This window comes from Equus przewalskii, chromosome 8, assembly GCF_037783145.1.
Source record: "Equus przewalskii isolate Varuska chromosome 8, EquPr2, whole genome shotgun sequence".
NCBI classification, from domain to species: domain Eukaryota; kingdom Metazoa; phylum Chordata; class Mammalia; order Perissodactyla; family Equidae; genus Equus; species Equus przewalskii.
Window position 1 is genome coordinate 44,918,901 of NC_091838.1, and position 18,415 is coordinate 44,937,315.

General features: G+C 37.6%; 1 protein-coding gene across 4 annotated transcripts in view; it reads left to right on the plus strand.

The window, feature by feature from the left end:
• Window positions 1-8,644, plus strand: part of CPQ (carboxypeptidase Q) — a 462,588-nt gene extending 453,944 nt beyond the window's left edge. For all 4 annotated transcript variants that reach the window (XM_008523652.2, XM_070631792.1, XM_070631793.1 and 1 more), the window contains one exon: window positions 7,889-8,644. In XM_008523652.2, coding sequence (XP_008521874.1) covers window positions 7,889-8,052 — 164 coding nt within the window. In that variant the 3' untranslated portion in view covers window positions 8,053-8,644. The remainder of the gene's footprint in view (window positions 1-7,888) is intronic.
• The last annotated feature ends 9,771 nt before the right edge of the window (window positions 8,645-18,415 follow it).

Consider the following 18,415-nt stretch of genomic DNA (forward strand, 5'->3'; position numbering starts at 1 on the left):
AATTTCAAGTCCTTCAAGTTGTATTTAATTGATCATGCTGCTGTGGATATGTTGGATCATCCTTATGGATATATAACATCTATAATAAAGTATTAATTGAGTACCTACTAATCCTCGCCAGCATCTTGAAAGGTGGATATCATTAGCCCTATTTCATGAATGAGGAAATTAAGGCTGAATGGCCTTCGATGATTTGACCAAAGGTACCCAGTTATTAAGCAGAAGAGTTTGAATTTAAACCCAGGCCTATCTAACTCTAACGCCTATGTTCTCTCATCTGTATCTCCTTGCCTAGGTCGAACTTCCCATTGGCTGACATGCTCAAGGGTATGTCTTCACATCCTTAGATTCTAAAACTCCCTTAGAAATCATTTCCTAATGGTGAACTGACCTAATAATGCTGTAGTTTGTTTCCAAGCGGGTGAATTTTCGGCCTTCAGAGCAGGCTCCTTCCCACTAGCTTTCTATTTCTATAAATCATTTGATGATTCCCTGTTCAGAGCTCATATACCTGTCAAAAGATACTGTGCAATTTATCCCTAGGGATAGTTAACATTCCCCCCAACTCAGAGATGTCAGGTGCTCTCAGAAATTGAAATGCAGGCTCTCCCTCAGTGCTGGTCTTTTAGATCAGTAGCTGTCACTGATAAAATGTCTCCTTGGAATTACAGAGACAAAGCTGCAAGGCAGCCAACAGGCACACCCTCATATCTCCTGTGGTTATCAGCATTCTCATTCGTGAAATTGGACTTTCTGGAGTTGTTTTAATTTTGTAAAATGTTCATAGGAACTTAGATGATCCCTGAGGAAATGCCTTCCTTAAGTCATTAGTTCTAAAGGGAGAGAGCCAAATTCCCACCCATCTGGCAGTCAAGTGCTTTCAGTTTGAGACAGAAAGGGAATTTCAGAGGCCTCAAGAGGGCATGCACAAATATTTCTTGCCTCTATTTTTTCAGTATGGAATTTGGAGCCTTTTCTGTCAGCCACCATGCGGTGTCTTTAGGAAGCTCTGAATGAGAGGGAAACAGCTTCAAGCAAGCTGCACTATGCCTGCTGGAATTAAATGTCCTTCCGTGTTTCTTGACGTCCCCAGTTCTGACTCATCTTCTGTATACCCTCAGTGACTTCCATTCTTTGAGCTCCTTGACTTTGTCCTTAATTTGCACATGAATTTGACATTCCCCTGATACTCTCTGGGATCCAAATTGCATACGCTCCCCACCAACTTCACCTAATTCTAAAATGTCATGGTTTCTGTTTAAATGCTTCTAGCTACTACCAAAGTAAACACACAGATTTGTCTCTCCTGAGTGTGCTATGAGTTCATGGCATAAAGAGTCTTCTAGTCTTAAAATGGACCTCTTGCCTTTCCATTGGGAATTTTGGTTGTCCTTATCCACATGCTTTCTAGAGAATTTCAGATGCTAGAATGTTACCATCTGGCTCTGGTCTTTGCCACCTGTCCCCCAGACTATACCTCTTCCCCTCTTCCCCAACTGTCTCCTCACCTCCATGATCATACACACAACTCCACCTCCACATTTTTCTGGAGCATTTCCCTAAAGTGTAGCTCCAGTCTCCCCATCTTCCTGCCCATTGGCCCCATTGGTTCCCCATTTATGGCCTGCATTCAGTCTGTTTTAAGTCTTACATTTAGGACCTTCCGTAGTTGGTTGCCAACTTTATCTGCCAATAATTAACCCAAGTTACCCCTCACATCACCCAAACTGGAATGCTCACATACTCTATTCACCTGGAATCTCTGTGCCCCATCTTTGTCTATTGACATCCTAAATACTTGTGCTAGATATTCTCTGTTACTACTTCATATCATTTCTCACCCTTCTCTACCGTATATTATGCCCCTGGAGGTTAACTGTCATGAACATGTCACACGAACATGTCGCTGTTGCCTTCTGGCTTATGATTGGGTTTGGCCAAGGGGAGGCCTCCTAGTTTAGGGGAGGCACCAGCATGGGACGGATTCCCAGGTTTCTACAAACAACTGCAACTCCTCTGTTGACCCTCTCTTATAGCTATAACTACAGCTATAACTACTTTCTCTCTTTGCCCTACGGGTGGTAACAGCACTCCTTATTGCTAGGCCTGTGGTGTTTCAGCATCCCTTGTTTGTTTCATTTATCCCTGACCACTCTTTGTAAATAATTCTTTCACCAAATTCTCCAAGTTACCTCTATGGACTGTCCCATCTGTTTCCTACAAGGACTCTGATTGACACAGCAACACTCAAGGCCAAGTTCACTCATAAAATTTTCTGGTTTCATTCATTCACTCAACAAATATACATTCATCTTCTATTCGATGCCATGTTATAGGCATTGGCGACAGAGTAGGGAACAAAACAGAGGCCTTGCCTTCAGGGTGCTTACAATATAGTGAGGAAAACAGACGTGAGATAACCAATTATAACAAAGGACGGTGAAGATTATGATAAGAGAAGTATGGAGAGCACACAGCAAGGGACTTAGTCTAGGGGTCAGACTAACTAACTAATGTAGGTCATTCGACTACATGAGGTATCCACCATTTCTTTGTCCTGTTCTTATATCACTCAGCATGTTCTGAGTGTGTTATTATTACTTGAGGACACATTTTCTCTGTCTCTACTGCAGAATAAGCTTTTGAGAGCAGAGACTGTGTCTTTTTCACCTTAATGTCCATTTCAGTCCTTAGCCCACTGCCTAGAATACTGTAGGAACCCAAATATTTGTCCAATTGAATTGGATTGAACCTTCTGACTATTTATGAACCTCAGTTCCAGTCTACCCACTGAAAGTTTTCTGTTATCAGTCTGGGTGATGGTGAGATCCCACCCTTTCTGAGCTACTGGTCTAATAGAAAACATCTTTTACTAGTTTAGAAAGAAAAATCACTGAAGAGGAAGCAGCCTCCTCAACATGGGTGAAGGGTTTGATAGGTATTATCAGCTTAATAGATCCTTTTTGATATAGTCACTGACAGGCCTGGGAGCTATTAATTGTCAAGGCTGATAGTTGAGCTTTATTTTATACTGCTTTTTTGCCTCATTGGCTTGTGTTTGTTTAATAGCACTGTGGCAGAACTCAGTGTGAAATATCAATGAGGTAAATCCAAATTCTACTCCAGAGCAAGGAGTTTGGGGAGATAGGTAGAAGAAAACCCTGGCATAAAGTTTTTAAAACTTGGCTTGGGGTAAAGAAAATCTAGACAGCATTCTGAGGCAATGAAGGGCTCAGGAACAATAACAGTGTCCAATCCACAGGGCGGGGAGTAGGGGACTGGGAGAAGAGAGCTCTGGCAATGTGGCGGACCAGAAGTTCATAGAAACATCCCTCCCCCTAAAAAATAATTGTTGGATAAAACAGTAATTGTCTTTCTATAATACACGGGTTAGCAAGAGGCAAAGTAAGTAGTGAAAAATGATAAAGTGAGACTCTATAGAGGTAAGGAAATTCTGGAGCCTGGCATTTGTCTGAGGGCATCTGCCAACCCCTGTCTTCCTAGAGCATGGGCTTGAATGAGCAGTGAGTGCAGGTGGGCCAGGAGGCAAAACTTGGAGCCCTAAGGTCCTTATGTAAGATATTGATTAACTTTAGATTTATTAAGATAAATATGTGACCCATGATTTCTAAAGTCTCTACTGACAGAATTGAAATAAAGTATGTAACTTCCGAACTAGTAGAGTGGGGGCGGGGGGGCGGGGTAGGGGGAATGAGAAGAGGAAAAATAATCAATGCAAAAGAAGGCAAGAAAGAAAGGAAAAAACAAACCTAGTAAACAAAATGAACAAATAGAAAGCAAAAACAAAGCTAGTAAGAATGAATCCAATTTAAAAATAATCACGATCTACATAAACAAGTTACACTCTCCATTTAAAAATCAAAGATTGTTAGGCTAGATTTTAAAAATTCAACTTTAAACTGTTCATAAGAGAAACCCCTAAAAACACAAGGACAGAGGAAGACTGCAACTGAGATGATGGGAAAAGACATACTAGGTTAATACTCTGCTGAAGGAAGCAGTGTGGCTACATGGAATATTAGGAAAAACTAGACCTCAAGACAAAAACGTTACTACAGATAAAGAGGATGACTACATATTGATAAAGATGTGCAATTTACCAGGAAGATATAATTCTAAATTTGTTTGCCTCTAATAGCATAACTTAGAAATACGTAAAAAAGAAATTGTAACTATAAGAAAAATAAGCACATCCAAAATCATAGAGTCATTTTCACACATCTCTCTCCAAATTAATAGATCAAATAGATAAGATTTGAAGAACACAAGTAAGAAGCTTGATCTAATGGACTTACAGTACAGCAAAAGCACATTCTTCTCAACACATGGAACATTTATAAAAATGAATCATACAAGGGTCCATAGAGAAAAATCTCAACAAAATTCTAAGAATCTATATCATGCAGCCCACATTCTCTAACAGTTAAATTAGAAATCAGTAATGAAAAGTAACTGGAGAAACCCCATACTTTTGAAAATTAAAAAACACATTCTAACTCATGAGTCAAAGGAAAACATCAGAGTAGGAATTAGAAAGCATTGAGAATTGAAAGATCATGAAAATACTCATCAGAAGTGAGGGACATAGACAGCTAAAGCAGAATTAGTGGGAGGACCATAACCTTACTGCTTATGCCAGAGACCAAGAATGTCTGCATTCAACTCAAGAAGTTAGAAAAAGAAAAGTGAATACACCCAAAGAAAGAAGAAAGAGGGAAATAACAAATATAAGAATAGAAATCAATGAAAGAAAAACTTCTATACAATAGAGAGTATCAAAAAAAACAAGCAAACCACAATTGTCTTCCTTTTTTTGGCTTAAAAGACTAATACAAGTGACAAACTGCTGGCAAGATTGATGAACAAAAAAGAGAGAAGACACCAATAACCAGTGTCAGGAATGAAGAAGAGGACATCCCTATAGATGCTGCAGACATAAAGATAAAAACGGGATACGACTCACCACTTCATAATGATTATTTTGAATATTTGGGCAAAACTCACCAACTCCTACAAAAATGTAATTTCCAAAGTTAATTCAAGAAGAAATACAAAACCTGAATATCTCAATAATCAGCAAAGAAATTGAATAATTAGTCAAAATTTTTACCATAAAGCAAGCATCAGACTTAGATGGTTTTATAAAGAGTTCTACAAAATAACCAGGAAATGAATCATTCTAATCTCACACAAACTATTTCAGAATGTAGAAGAAAGGGAACACTTGCCGTTTTCTGAATCAAGTATGTCCTTGATGCTAAAAATGGAAAACCACAAAAAGAAAATACAAATTTTAAAAAGTGTATAATTTACAGTTAGCAACAAAAAGTGTAAGCCATGGAGAAAAGAAAACTAACAAAAAGTATGCAAAACTGTATTGCAAAACTTTAAAGACTTTGTCTTCTAGACAAATAAATAGCAACATATCAACACACCATTTTTATGAATAAGAACACAGCATCCTAACATAAAGATGTTAGTTTTCCCCAAATTGATATGTAGATTAACACAATTCCAATCAAAATCCAAAAAACTTTTTGTGGAATTTAAACATAATTCTAAACTTTATCTGAAATAGCAAACAGTCAAGAATAATAACACAATTCTGAAGAAGGAAGAGAAGAAGGTGAGGTAATTTGCCCTGCCAGATAACAAGGATTAGAAAGCAATAGTAATTAAAGTACTGTGATATGGTCACAGGGATAGACAAATAAACCGATGGGGCAGAATTCAAAAGCCCTAAAACAAACCCACGTACATAAGGAAACTTGACAGATGGCAAAATCGACACTGCAGGTCAGTGGGAAAAGAGGATGTGCTACTCAAAAACTTTGCTGGGACAAATGAAAAATACAAATAGAAGCCTACTCTACACAAAAATCAGCTCTAGTTCTAAGTGGATGAAAAACAAAAATGAAAAGCAAAACTTTAAAAGTTTTAGTACCTCAGAAAAATTTTCATGATCTTTGAGTAGAGAAGGGTTTCTTAAGATACAAAAAGTGAAAATCATAAAGGAAAAGATTCATAAATTCTACTACATTAAAAGTAAAAACATCTATTCATCAAAACTTACAATAACAGAGTAAAAAGATGAGCCACAACCTGGCAAGTGATATATACAAACTTACTACCAACAAAAGATTAGTATCTGAAATATGTCAAGAACTCCAACAAATAAGTAAGAAAGACAAACAAATCAATTGAAAAATGAGCAAGGGATGAACAGGCATTTCACAAAGGAGAAAAATAAATGACAAAAAAATACACATATGGAAAATATGCTCAATCTCATTAATAATTTTAAAAATTAAAGTTAAAACCATAGTGAGATAATACTTCACATCCACAAAATTAGCAGAAATTGGCTTGCCGATACTAAGAGCTGGAGAGGATGTGAGGCAGGGGAAAGACTCACATACTGACAGCAGAAGTACAGACTGAAAAGGAAAACATTTTGGAATTGTGTGATAAAATTAAACATACACATACTCTATAGCCCAGTAATTCCACTCCTACATTTAGACCCTGGAGAATGCTCGTAGCAGCATGTGATGACAGAAACTTGGAAACAACCTAAATGACCATTATCAGAAAAATGGATAAATAAATACAATGAGATAGTGTACAGCAATAAAAATGGAAATATTACAGCAATACACAGTAGCGTAGATAAATCTCAGCATATGATTGAGCAGAAAAAGCAAGTCGCAGAAATATATCTGGGGTATATGGTTGAAAAGAGACAATATTAAATAATAAATTATATATATATACATATACATGTGGTAAAACTACAAAGAAAAGCAAAGAGTGATTAGCACACAAGCAGAACAGGATAGTGGGTACCTCCGGAGGAAGGAAAGGATCTACAGGGGGGTCTCATAAAATGGGCTTCTAAGGTACTGGTAATATCTTTCTTGCATTGAATTATGGACATGTGTGTACTTTTTATATTGTCATCCTTTGTGACATACATTTATGTTTTCCACAGTCTTAAGTAGGTGTGGTATATTTCAAAATGAAATGGTAAGTAAATAAATAACTAAGGCCAGAGCCTAAAGAACTGCAACTGGAATCTACAAAATGAGCCCAGTAATTTCTGAAGGACGAATAGGAGACAGTGACGATTCCCTGAGGCTCTGGTCCATGGCTGAAATTAGAAAAAGGCTTCACTCCTGAGTGAGACAAAAGGTTTTCAGCGGGGCAGAGACTCCTGCTGGTGCCGGTGGAGGTTGCTGGGGAATTTCATGGGATGTAAAAGAAGGATTTGAGAAGAAAAACTTGAACAAAGGAGTATTGACTTTCTTTTGTATGCAGGAAGGTACATGATTTGTACTCTTGCAGGTACAAAAAAGATACTTTTTATGAATAAAGAGGACGTTTGTATCAGTTACTTAAACAAATCAACGTTTATTTTCCTTCATGTAGCAGGAAGTGCAGAAGTAGACCAGCGTGTTCAGTGAACCAGCAATATTTTTTAAATCCAGGCTCGTTCAGTCTTTCCACTCTGCCATTTTTAGCCTGGGGGCTTTTTGCCCCGTGAAGCTCCAAACTTCTCATCTGCTTTTGATGCCGCACTAGGGTGTTTCCCTGACTCTCCTTCCGGCTTTACTCAGCAAAGTAAAGGCCTTCCTAGAACTCTCCCACAGCCTACTACTCACATCCTACTACTCATATACCTATCTCATGTTCTGAGAATGGTGTCACATGGCCATTTCTTTCTAGGAAGGTAATTACTTTGCCATTATAGCATGTATAGTAGGAGCAGGAAAGAACAAAGCAGGAAGGGTGGCAGTGGTTTCTGAGCAGCTATGCAGCAAAGTCTGTCAAAATGCTTCCCTAAGAATTCTTCCTCTTTCCTCCCCAGGAGCCAGTCTACTTGATGACCTACATAAATATTTCTCCTTCCATCATTCCCATGGAGACACCATGACTGTCATGGATCCAAAGCAAATGAATGTTGCTGCTGCTCTTTGGGCAGTTGTCTCTTACGTCGTTGCAGACATGGAAGAAATGCTGCCCCGGTCTTAAGAAGAACAAGAAAGAAGTCACTTTTGTCCTTTCTGGACAGGAATCCTGAGTCTGCAGCTTCAGGAAGCCCCTCTTCACCTAACAATTTCACCTGATCCATTTCAAAGCACAACACTAATTCATACTTTCTGTTATATATCTTGATACTTTCCAAATTCTCTGTTTCTAGAATAAAGAATGATCTCTACCCCCACATAGAATCAACATATGGTAGGGATCACAGTGGGGCCATTTCTTTATACCACCTGTTAAAAGTATTATTTCTAGGGGCGGGCCCGGTGGTGCGGTGGTTAAGTGCACACTTTCCGCTTCTGTGGCCCAGGGTTCGCCGGTTCGGATTCTGGGTGCGGACATAGCACCGCTTGGCAAGCCATGCTGTGGTGGGCGTCCCACATATAACATAGGGGAAGATGGGCACGGATGTTAGATCAGGGCCAGTCTTCCTCAGCAAAAAGAGGAGGATTGGCAGCACATGTTAGCTCAGGGCTAATCTTCCTTTCTACTTTGAAAGTAAACATTGGCTAAATCTTTGGAAGACCTCTGGTTTTCACATGTGTATGTATGAAGAATAAATCAAATACAGTGACACCAATTTTTTTGTTTGATTATTTATTGAAGGAATGGAGGAATACACAATTGTAGTATGGTCTTAATTGAATATATAGAGGCATTTGGCTTTCTAACTTGTACATTTTTATACTATTAGAGTTTTTTAAATAAGATATAAATTTTTTTTTAATTAGAAAAAATGTCACCATTTGGGGGGAAAATCAAGTATGTATAATCAAATTGCCTTATTACGGATGAGTACCAGGGTCTATCACCAGATAAATGATAATACTATTTTACATTTATGTTTTATATATTTCACACAATATTTCTATGAAGTTGGGGCTTATTCACATTTTGCTGATAACAGGACTGATGCTCAAAGAGGCTAAATAATATTCATAGGCTTCTACAGAGCAAAAACATTGACCCCCATCCTTTCTGGGAAGAATCCCGACTGTTCTTCTACACATAGTGTCTGGTATTCAATAAAAAAATTGCAAGACACACCAAAAAAATGCAATAAAAAATGAACTCATTGCCAAGAGTTAAGACAATTAAGAGAATCAGATTAAGAGATAACCTAGATGTTGGAACTATCAGAGAAGGACTTTAACATAACTATGATTAACATGTTAAAGATCTGGTGGGAAAAGTGGACTACATACATGAACAGAAGGAGAATTTCAACAGAGAGAGGAAAACTGTAAAGCAGAGTCAAGTGAAAATGCTAAAATAAAAAATACAGCATCAGAGATAAAGAGTTTCCTTGCTGAGCTCATCAACAGACTGGACAAGTCTGAGGAAAGAATCAATGAACTTGAAAATAGGTTAATAAAAATTATCCAAACTAAAACACTAAGAGAAGAGTGAAGGAAAACAAACACCAGAACATCCAGGAGTTATGATCTACTATATGTGTGGTCTAATATACATGTCATTGAATTCCCAGAAGGAGAAATTAAGTATCAATTTTATTAACGGTAATAATTAAAAGGATTGAAGGACACAGTAAGGTCCTTCCTTTCTGGCAAGGCAGCAGACTGGTCCTCTGACTGGCCCTTACACTGACAACTAAAAGTGCTGGATAACATCTAGGAAACATCTTCTTAAACATATGAATGAACTGTTTAAAAGGTAAAGAATATTAGCCAAAAAACTAAGTGAAGGGATAAAGCAAGAGAGATACCCAGAACATTAAACCAGCTTTCTCTTTGAGAAAATTTGCAGAATATGGTGAACTTCAATTCCATTTCACAGCCTTTCAGGGTCCAGGGGACTGCAGACAAATCCCAGAGCCTGCCACATTAGGGATACTAGAGAACCCTATTAAAACTGGGACCCCAAAGGATTACAGGCATACCTTGGAGATATTGCAGATTTGGCTCCAGCCCACCACAATACAGGAAATGTTGCAATAAAGTGAATCACACAAGTTTTTTGGTTTCCCAGTGCATATAAAAGTTATGTTTACACTGTACCATAGTCTATTAAGTGTGCAATAGCATTATGTCTAAAAAAAATAATGTACATACCTTAATTAAAAAATATTTGATTAATTAAGCTAATTAAGATATTAGCTAAAAAGTGCTAATCATCATCTGAGTCTTCAGTGAGTCATAATCTTTTTCTAGTGGAGGATCTTGTAAAAAATGCAGTATCTGTGAAGCACAATAAAGTGAAGTATAATAAGATGAGATATGCCTGTATACTCAACACAATGGAGAACTAAAAATAACTCCGAGGACTGGAAGGAAAATTATTGTTATTAAATAAGTACTGAGTGGAGGGTCCAAAGAAATTTCCACGAAGTTATAATAAATATGAACTCACAGTCAAAAGTGAAAAAAATAAAAAAAAGAACCATAGCATTCTGCACAAGAGCAAACCAAAAAAGAAAACAGCAGAATTAACCCACGATATCCTATGGTATTGGAATTTTTAGACTGAGAATTTTCTAAACTATGTCCATTAGGTTTAAGAAGGTAAAAGAAGGGCTTGGAAATAGAATAGAGAACGAAGGAATTTAAAAAGTGACCAAGCATATTGTAAAAAGAACCAAATAGAACTTGTAGAAATGTAAACTACAGCAAGTGAAATTTAAAAATCAGATGAGAGAATTCATGAACTGGAAGATAATAGTGAAGAAATTCACGAGAATTTAGCACAGAAAGAAAAAGGGCGAATATGAACAAAAGTTAAGAAATATGGAGGACAGAGTTATATATCATCTAATATATGTTTAATCAGGGTTCCAGAAAAGAGAAAATAGGACAAAGAATTGTCTGAAAAAATAATAAATGAAAAATTTCCAGAAATAATGAAATATACCAATGCACAGAATTAAGAAACCCACTGAATCCCAAATAAAATAAATGAGAAGAAATCCACACTAAGACATATTATAGAGAAACTACAGACTACAAAAGACAAAGAGAAGATCTTTGAAGCAAGAGAGAAGGATTATCTTAAAAGGACCAACAATTAATAATAGATAACTTTTAATAATAGCAACAGTGCAGGCCAGAAGACAGTGGAATGATGTCTTCAGCATGCTAAGAGACAACAATTATCAACTTAAAAATTCTATGCTCAGCAAAAATATCTTTCAAGAATGAGAACAAAATAAGGATGTTTTCACATAAACTAAAACTGAAAGTTTACCACCATAGGACTTCATTAAGGGAAATTTGAAAATGTGTGCTCCTGGCAAAATTAAATGACCCTGGAGAGAAGACCAACAGACAAGAAGAAGTGAAGAGTCTGGGTCCATGCCAAAGATCAATGTGTGATCTTTCAGGCTCAGCTATAGGTGATTACAAAGGCTTTGTCTGGCAGGCCCCATAGGGGAAAGCTACCCTCCTCACACCAGGCTTGGTGCACAGCCAGTGCATTATAGTCTTCTGAAGGGAGCTGCAATCAAAGACTCAGGACATCTGGGCTAACCATGTTCATACACTTATCCATATTCCTAGCCCAGACACCTCCATTCAGAGGCCTCCTTGTTGAGGGTCCTGACTAAGACACTTTTGTCCCCACTGACTCAGCCCTTTCCACTTCTAGCCCTTTCCTCTTCCCCTCTCTCTAGCCTCCCTGCACCCCAACCCCCAGTGAAATGTCGGGAGTCTTTCATTCAGAGCTCTTCAGCAATGAGATGATTCCCCTCCATCTACCTGATTGATCTGCCCCTTGTCCCTTGCTGTTCTGTGTGGAAAAATGGAACATGAGGGATCTGGTGCCCATTTTTGCCTCTTGCTTATACTATCTCAGTAAGTAATAAAATCTTGATTGTTCTTTTCAGTTTGGCTCGTCTTAATTGATCACCTCAATCTGATAGCTCAACAGAAATTAAGAGCAAAGAAAGTAGTAATTATATTAAGCAAACATGAACTAAATAAAACAATAATACTAATGTGATATTTGAAAAGAAAGAAGATTCTTGGCTAGAATAGCATGTAAATTAAAAAGGAAGTTACTGGAATCAGTGTTCTAAGGTCCTTGTATTGCTCTAGAAGATAATAAAGATATTGTCTAACTTTAGGCTTTGCTAATTAAGTATGAATGTTAAACTTTGGGGGGTAACCACAAAAAACAGAGGTAGAATGTATAACAACAAAACAACCCCTCCCAAAAAATGGAATAAAAATAAAAGCTCAACAAATTTGGTACCATATTCAGTAACTACAATGGCACTAATCAACTAAAAAATATATCTCATAAGTTTGGAAAATAAGAAATGCTTAATGAAATGAAGAAATGACCACTAGGTAACCCATGAGTCACAGAAGGAATCATAATTGAAATTAAGACATTTCTCCAACTGAATAATAGCGCACACGTAAAAAATGCCTCCACATCAAAACTTGCAGAATGCAGGTAAGCAGCTTCTTAGGGCAAATTTAAAGTTGGAAATGCTAAAAAGAAAAAGGCAAAAATTAATGAACGAACTCAATTTAAGAAGAAAAAACAATAGCAGAATAAACCAAAAAAAGAATTAGGAAATAAATAATAAATATGAGTAGGAGTCAGTGATACAGACAACAAGCATTCAATAGGATCAGCAAAGCCAAAAGCTGGTTCTTTGAAAATACTAATAAAAATACTTAAGCAAAGATTTACACCAACAATTTGGAACCTTGAATAAATGGCCTAATTTCTTAAAAAATGTAAATTAAGTTGGCTGATGAAAAAACAATGTCTTAATAACTCCAGAAACAGTAAATAAATTGAATCACTAATTTAAAATGGCACCCCCCACCCCATTTATTTGGGCCAGACAGTTTTATAAGCAAGTTCTACCAACCTTTGAATAAATGACTGATTTCAATTTTACAAGATTTTTTCAGAGTATAGAAGAGGGACTAATTCTCAGTTCATCTTGATTCTAAAATTTGATTAAAGACAGTATGAAAAAATCACAAGCCAACTTCACTCATGATTATAGATGAAAAAAATTTAAAACAAAATGTTAACAAACTGTATCTATCCCTGAATAAAAAGAGAATACATGATGACAAAGTTGGCTTTATGCCAGATATGCAAGATTAGTTTGTCATTACAATATCAATTAATGCAATTCACCACATTAACAAATTAGAGGGGGAAAATTATCCAGTCATCTCTAGATGCATAAAAAGAGTCATATAAAATCCAAAATCCATTTACGATAAAAATTAAAGAGGACTTCCTTAACCTGATAAAAAATATTGACAAAGAAATCATCATAATTAACATGAAATACTAAAAATATTTCCTTTAAAATAAGGAACAAGATAAGGGTGCTCACTGGAACTACTTCTATTCAATAGTATCTTGGATGTCCTAGCCACCACATTGAGACAAGAGGGAAAAAGTATAAGCAATGAAACAGAAGAAAGAAAACTTTTTATTTGTAGATAAATATGATTGCCTATGTAGAAAATTCAAAAGAATCTAGGAAAAAAAAAAGGAATTAAAAACAAAGTTTGAGAAGATTGCTCAAGAAAAGAAATCAATAAACATAATGAGAAGAGTTTCTATGCAAATACTTAGAAAATGCAACAAAAAGATGCCACTTACATTAGCATCAAGTAATATAAAATATTTAGAAATACATTTTACAAAAAATATGCGTAAGATTCTTTTAGAGAGAAAATTATAAAATGTCACTGAAATGTATTTAGGTAGAACTAAATAATTGGAGAAATATGCCATGTTCATGTTTTGGAAGACACAATGGTAAAAACGTCCCCAAATTTTATCTCTAAGAGTCAATACAATCTCAATCAAAATTTCACAATGGGATTTTTTGGGTTTGAGTTCTTGATTTTGGTTTGCTGTGTTTTTTTTTTTTTTGGTTAAACGTGCCAAGGTGATTCTAAAATGTAACTGGATGACAAACGACTAACAATAGCCAACCATTCCTGAAAAAAGAAATAAAAGTAGGGGATCATAGTAACCATTAATACGGTTGCCAAATATTTCCCATTTTCTTTCTGGGCAAGATTACATCTGATCCCTTGTAATTTGGTATTACCATGGGCTTCTGGCAAAAAAATATGAGAAGTGGTTACTTCTGGGTAGAAATCTTAAGATCCAGTGCATGCTATGCCACACTCTCTCTTTTCATCCTATCATGGCAAATGACAATGTTCTAGACGGTGCCTGTTCCAGGAGCCTAGATCTAGAGTGATGACCAGGCATGGAAGAACTTCCAGCCAACCCACAGTCCATAGTAGACATGAATCACGAACAAGAAATAAACCTGTATTGTGTTAAACCACTGATAATTTTGTGAGAGTTTTGTTACCACAGTGGATTCTGACTGATTTTTTTTGTCTAACCTTGCCAGCTGTCAAGACTTATTATCAACCTATAGTACTTAAGATGGCATGGCATTAGCAGAAGGATAGATAAATAGACCAATGGAACAGAATAGAGTCCAAATCTAGAACCACATACACATGAGGATTTGATTTATGACCAGGTTGATATAGAAAAAAGAAAGAAAAAAGTATACTTTTCAGTAAATACTAGAGCAATTATCTCAAAGTTAACAATTAAATTGTACTCTTACCTCATACCTCCTCTGTAGTCTTCTGTTGGGAATACTGTAGTTTGAAAACAAGTGATTGAATCACTTCCCTAATTTAAGGACATAGTCCCCTGAAATATATCTGAAAGCACCAAGAACAGTGCCCAGTACATAGTAGGTTCACAATAAATGTCCTCTGATTGGGGAATGTCAGCTACTTCTGTTTTATGGCTAATCCATTTCTCAGTTTCCATTTATCCCTTCTTCTTTTCCTAGGGAGAGCTAAACTGAGTGTCATCAGGAAAGTTTTAGAATTCTCTCAAGGGAGGAGAACAGGCTTAGGCAGGAAATGTGAAAACTGGCAAAGACAGAGGTCTTCATCACAGTTGTGCTTTAAGTGTTACCATTTGTATCCTAGCTTCACAAAGGAGACAAGTAGCCATAAATGGAGATTTGGATTGCAAGGCACCACCCAGTGACCCACATGGGTAACAATTCCTGCTACAGTAGCCCTGGAGAGACACAAGGAGTTCTTTTGACTGAGTAATATTGGTCATGCAGCATACGGGAAGATGTCTTCCAACTCAGTCCAAAATCCAGGCACTTTCAGACTCATGCTAGGTTGAGAAACATAGCCCATCCTGAATACTTAACCAAGATCTGTGAGGTAGAGCTACAGCAACGTTTGATCTAGGGTTGATTTTGCCCCACTACTGAGGCTAAACCCTTTTGAGTACTCCACTTAATGTCCTATCAGTTATGAGGTTTTCCTCTCTGACTGGGGGAATGAACTATTTCTATCCTCGTCTGAGCCCCTAGTCTTGTTTCTTCTATTCCTTTCTGTTGATTCTTTCCCCAGCCTCTGATAGTCTCCTGCAATGCATGCACTGATGGAAACTCAGCTGAATACCTAGGGGAGGCATGGGGAGACCCTCTGAGATCGCTGGCATTCTCCTTCTGTGGATCTCTCTCCTCTCTGGGACGGTGTCCTGTGAACTCTAGCTGCCTTGGCCTCCCTGAACATTCAGATTCCTCTCTTCAACTCAGCATGATTACTGGGCTCTATTTGGGTTTCTCTTCCCTGAACTGCAACTGGAAATTCCCTCAAGACGGTAAGCTAGGGCCATCATAGGGCTCACCTCATATGTTTTCTGTCCCTTGAGCACCATTGTCCTTCATTTCCTGATGTCTGGTCCCTTGAAAACTGTCGTTTCATACATTTCCTTTGGATTTCTAATTATTTCATCTGTAAAGACAAGTTTGATTCCCGTTACTCCTACTTGGTCAGAAGTGGTGTCAAGTCACTAATTTTTGTCTGAAGTACACACCCATATTCTTTTCACATTTTGTATATTTTCATTACCTGACTCCAATTTGGGAATGTAGATTCTCAGGGATTTCATGAACTGTCCAAAAACTGAGCTAAAATTCATGGCATCTATGAATTATCAGAGCCCAAGGACAATCCATAGTTTTCCTGGGAACCATTCTTAGCTTCAAGGATTACTTTCTAGGAAGGGTATATCCAGTTTTATATTTAGCTCTAAAAACTCACGGGCTGACTGGTTGCCTCTTAGTTGTTTCCTAAAATGGGGCATTTATGTCGTATTGGACTAGTTTCTTCCATTTCCTTTAAGATCAGCAGAGGGGGACTTCTCGTTAGGAACACAGCCACACTCATGACTTCTACCTCCCTTTGACTCACAGCTACTGCACTTTCTGCTTGTCAGCCCTGAGCATCATCTTTGGATCATCCATATAGATGGTGGAGCCAAAAGTAAGTTCCACTTTGTATTCTCCACTCATTACCACCCACCCGCTCCTAACTCACTCCACAATTTTAAACTTCAGAGCAATTTTGAAAGAGAAAAACTGTCACAAAGTTGTATTCTAGTCTCAAATTCCCACCAGCTGGCAAACTGTCATTTTCTCCCCCACCAACCTTCTCCTGAGTCACTGCACCTATCTATTCCCTCCAGGAAACTAAATTCTTTCTACACCTCCACCTTCTGCACTGGGTTTGGGATTGTACTCCCATTGTCCATATTCTAGAAGTGGTTCTGAGGAAATGGATCTGATCCCATATCTTTGACTTTCCCCATGAGGTCATCTGTTTCCCTGAAAAAGATATTACATAGGGCCAAAATGATGGCAGAAATGTCCTGTTTCCTAACTGGGCCATTTACTGTTGCCTTACTGGAGGAGCACGGAAGGACTGGGTCCAGGACAGTGTGAATATGTGCAGGTAGGAGAGTGTGTCGGTGAGTGTGGTTATCAGTAGCACTAACAGTAGAGGTGATAAGGAGAGGTGCACAGAAGTTGGAAAAACAGAAGGACGGAAGAAGAAATAAGAAAGAAAGGGGTCTATAGAGTTTTTCTCACTACAACTCTACCTGCACATCATAATTGCTTAGGCCTGCCAGCCAGCAGAGAAGCCTGGAACATGCTATTGAATAACTACAGCTACAGGTGTTTTGAAGTACGATTCTCTTATTTTCCATAAATTGTTGTAAAAGGAACTGTTCATCTGCTAAGAAATGGTGCATCATTTGAGTGGTGGCCTGTTTCCTGTGCATTGAGTAGCTTTCCAATTTGACTTTAGGGTCAAGTTGCTTTTCTGATTCATTTGGCTGAGTAGACTTAAGTGCAAATGGAGAAGAGAAATCCATTTAAATATTGTATAATGTGGAAAGGATGGATTCCATAACAGAAAAAGGAAAGGATTAGATGAAAACGAAGTCGATTGCTGATTTTGCCCTTGACATTGTTAAGAAGGGGTTTTGAGGGATCTGGTGTGTCTATGAATGACTTGGAGTTTAAGTTCCCTGGAGAGTTCCACCTTCCTCACAATAATTACACTAACGACACCAAGAGTGTTTTGAAAATCCTCCTGCGTCTCTACTGCATACATTTTGTTGCCATGCAGTCCTGTTTGCCTAGTATGCTTCCTTCATAATAATTTGAGATGCTTCCCATTTACCTTGAGTAAATATCAAACAGATCTTGATATCTATACCTGTCTCATGAAATATACATCCTCTCTAACTGTGCCCAAATGACTAATTTACTGCCAAGTGATGATTAGAATAAAAATCTCATCATGACACGATATAGAAATGTTATCACTAATTGCCATTTGAAGTGAAGAATGTTTTTTGCATAGAAAGTAATGATGCATGCTTATTTCTCAATTCTCTGTTCAACCAGAAAACCCAAGACTGTCTTTGGAGCAGAAAGAAATTACCTTTGAAGTTGTGTTCCTTTTTCTCTTCTCTCCCTTACGTGATTCACAGTTCAGCAAAGGAATGGTGGAAAGCAATGGTTAATGGAGATTTGTGCACAAAATGAGGCAGGTGAACTCAGCTGTCATCAAATCAGGTCTTCAGATCAATTGATTACTCAACTTTAGGCAAAGACCTTTTCCCTGGACATTGGGGCCTGGCTGTGGCCCTGAAACTTGACAGATAAACACTTGTATATTTGCAGCATAATCCTAAGAGTACTCAAGTCCTTCAAAGAATCTAATGTTCTTAATATCATTGGTGATCGTTCCAGGTCTGCTCAAGCTGCCACACAACAATCTATGAGTTTGATGGTACTTCAGAAAGCCTTGTTCCATCTTTCAGATTTAAAGAACATTTTGCCTTAGATCTTGATGGTAAAGTCATGCCCTAGTCCAATTAGTTCTCTTAATTCTAAGTACCAGCTGGTCCATCCCACAGATTGTAATGAAACAAATTTTCCCCAAGCTCTGCCTTGCCATCCAAATCATCATCACCATTATCACTAATACCCACCCTG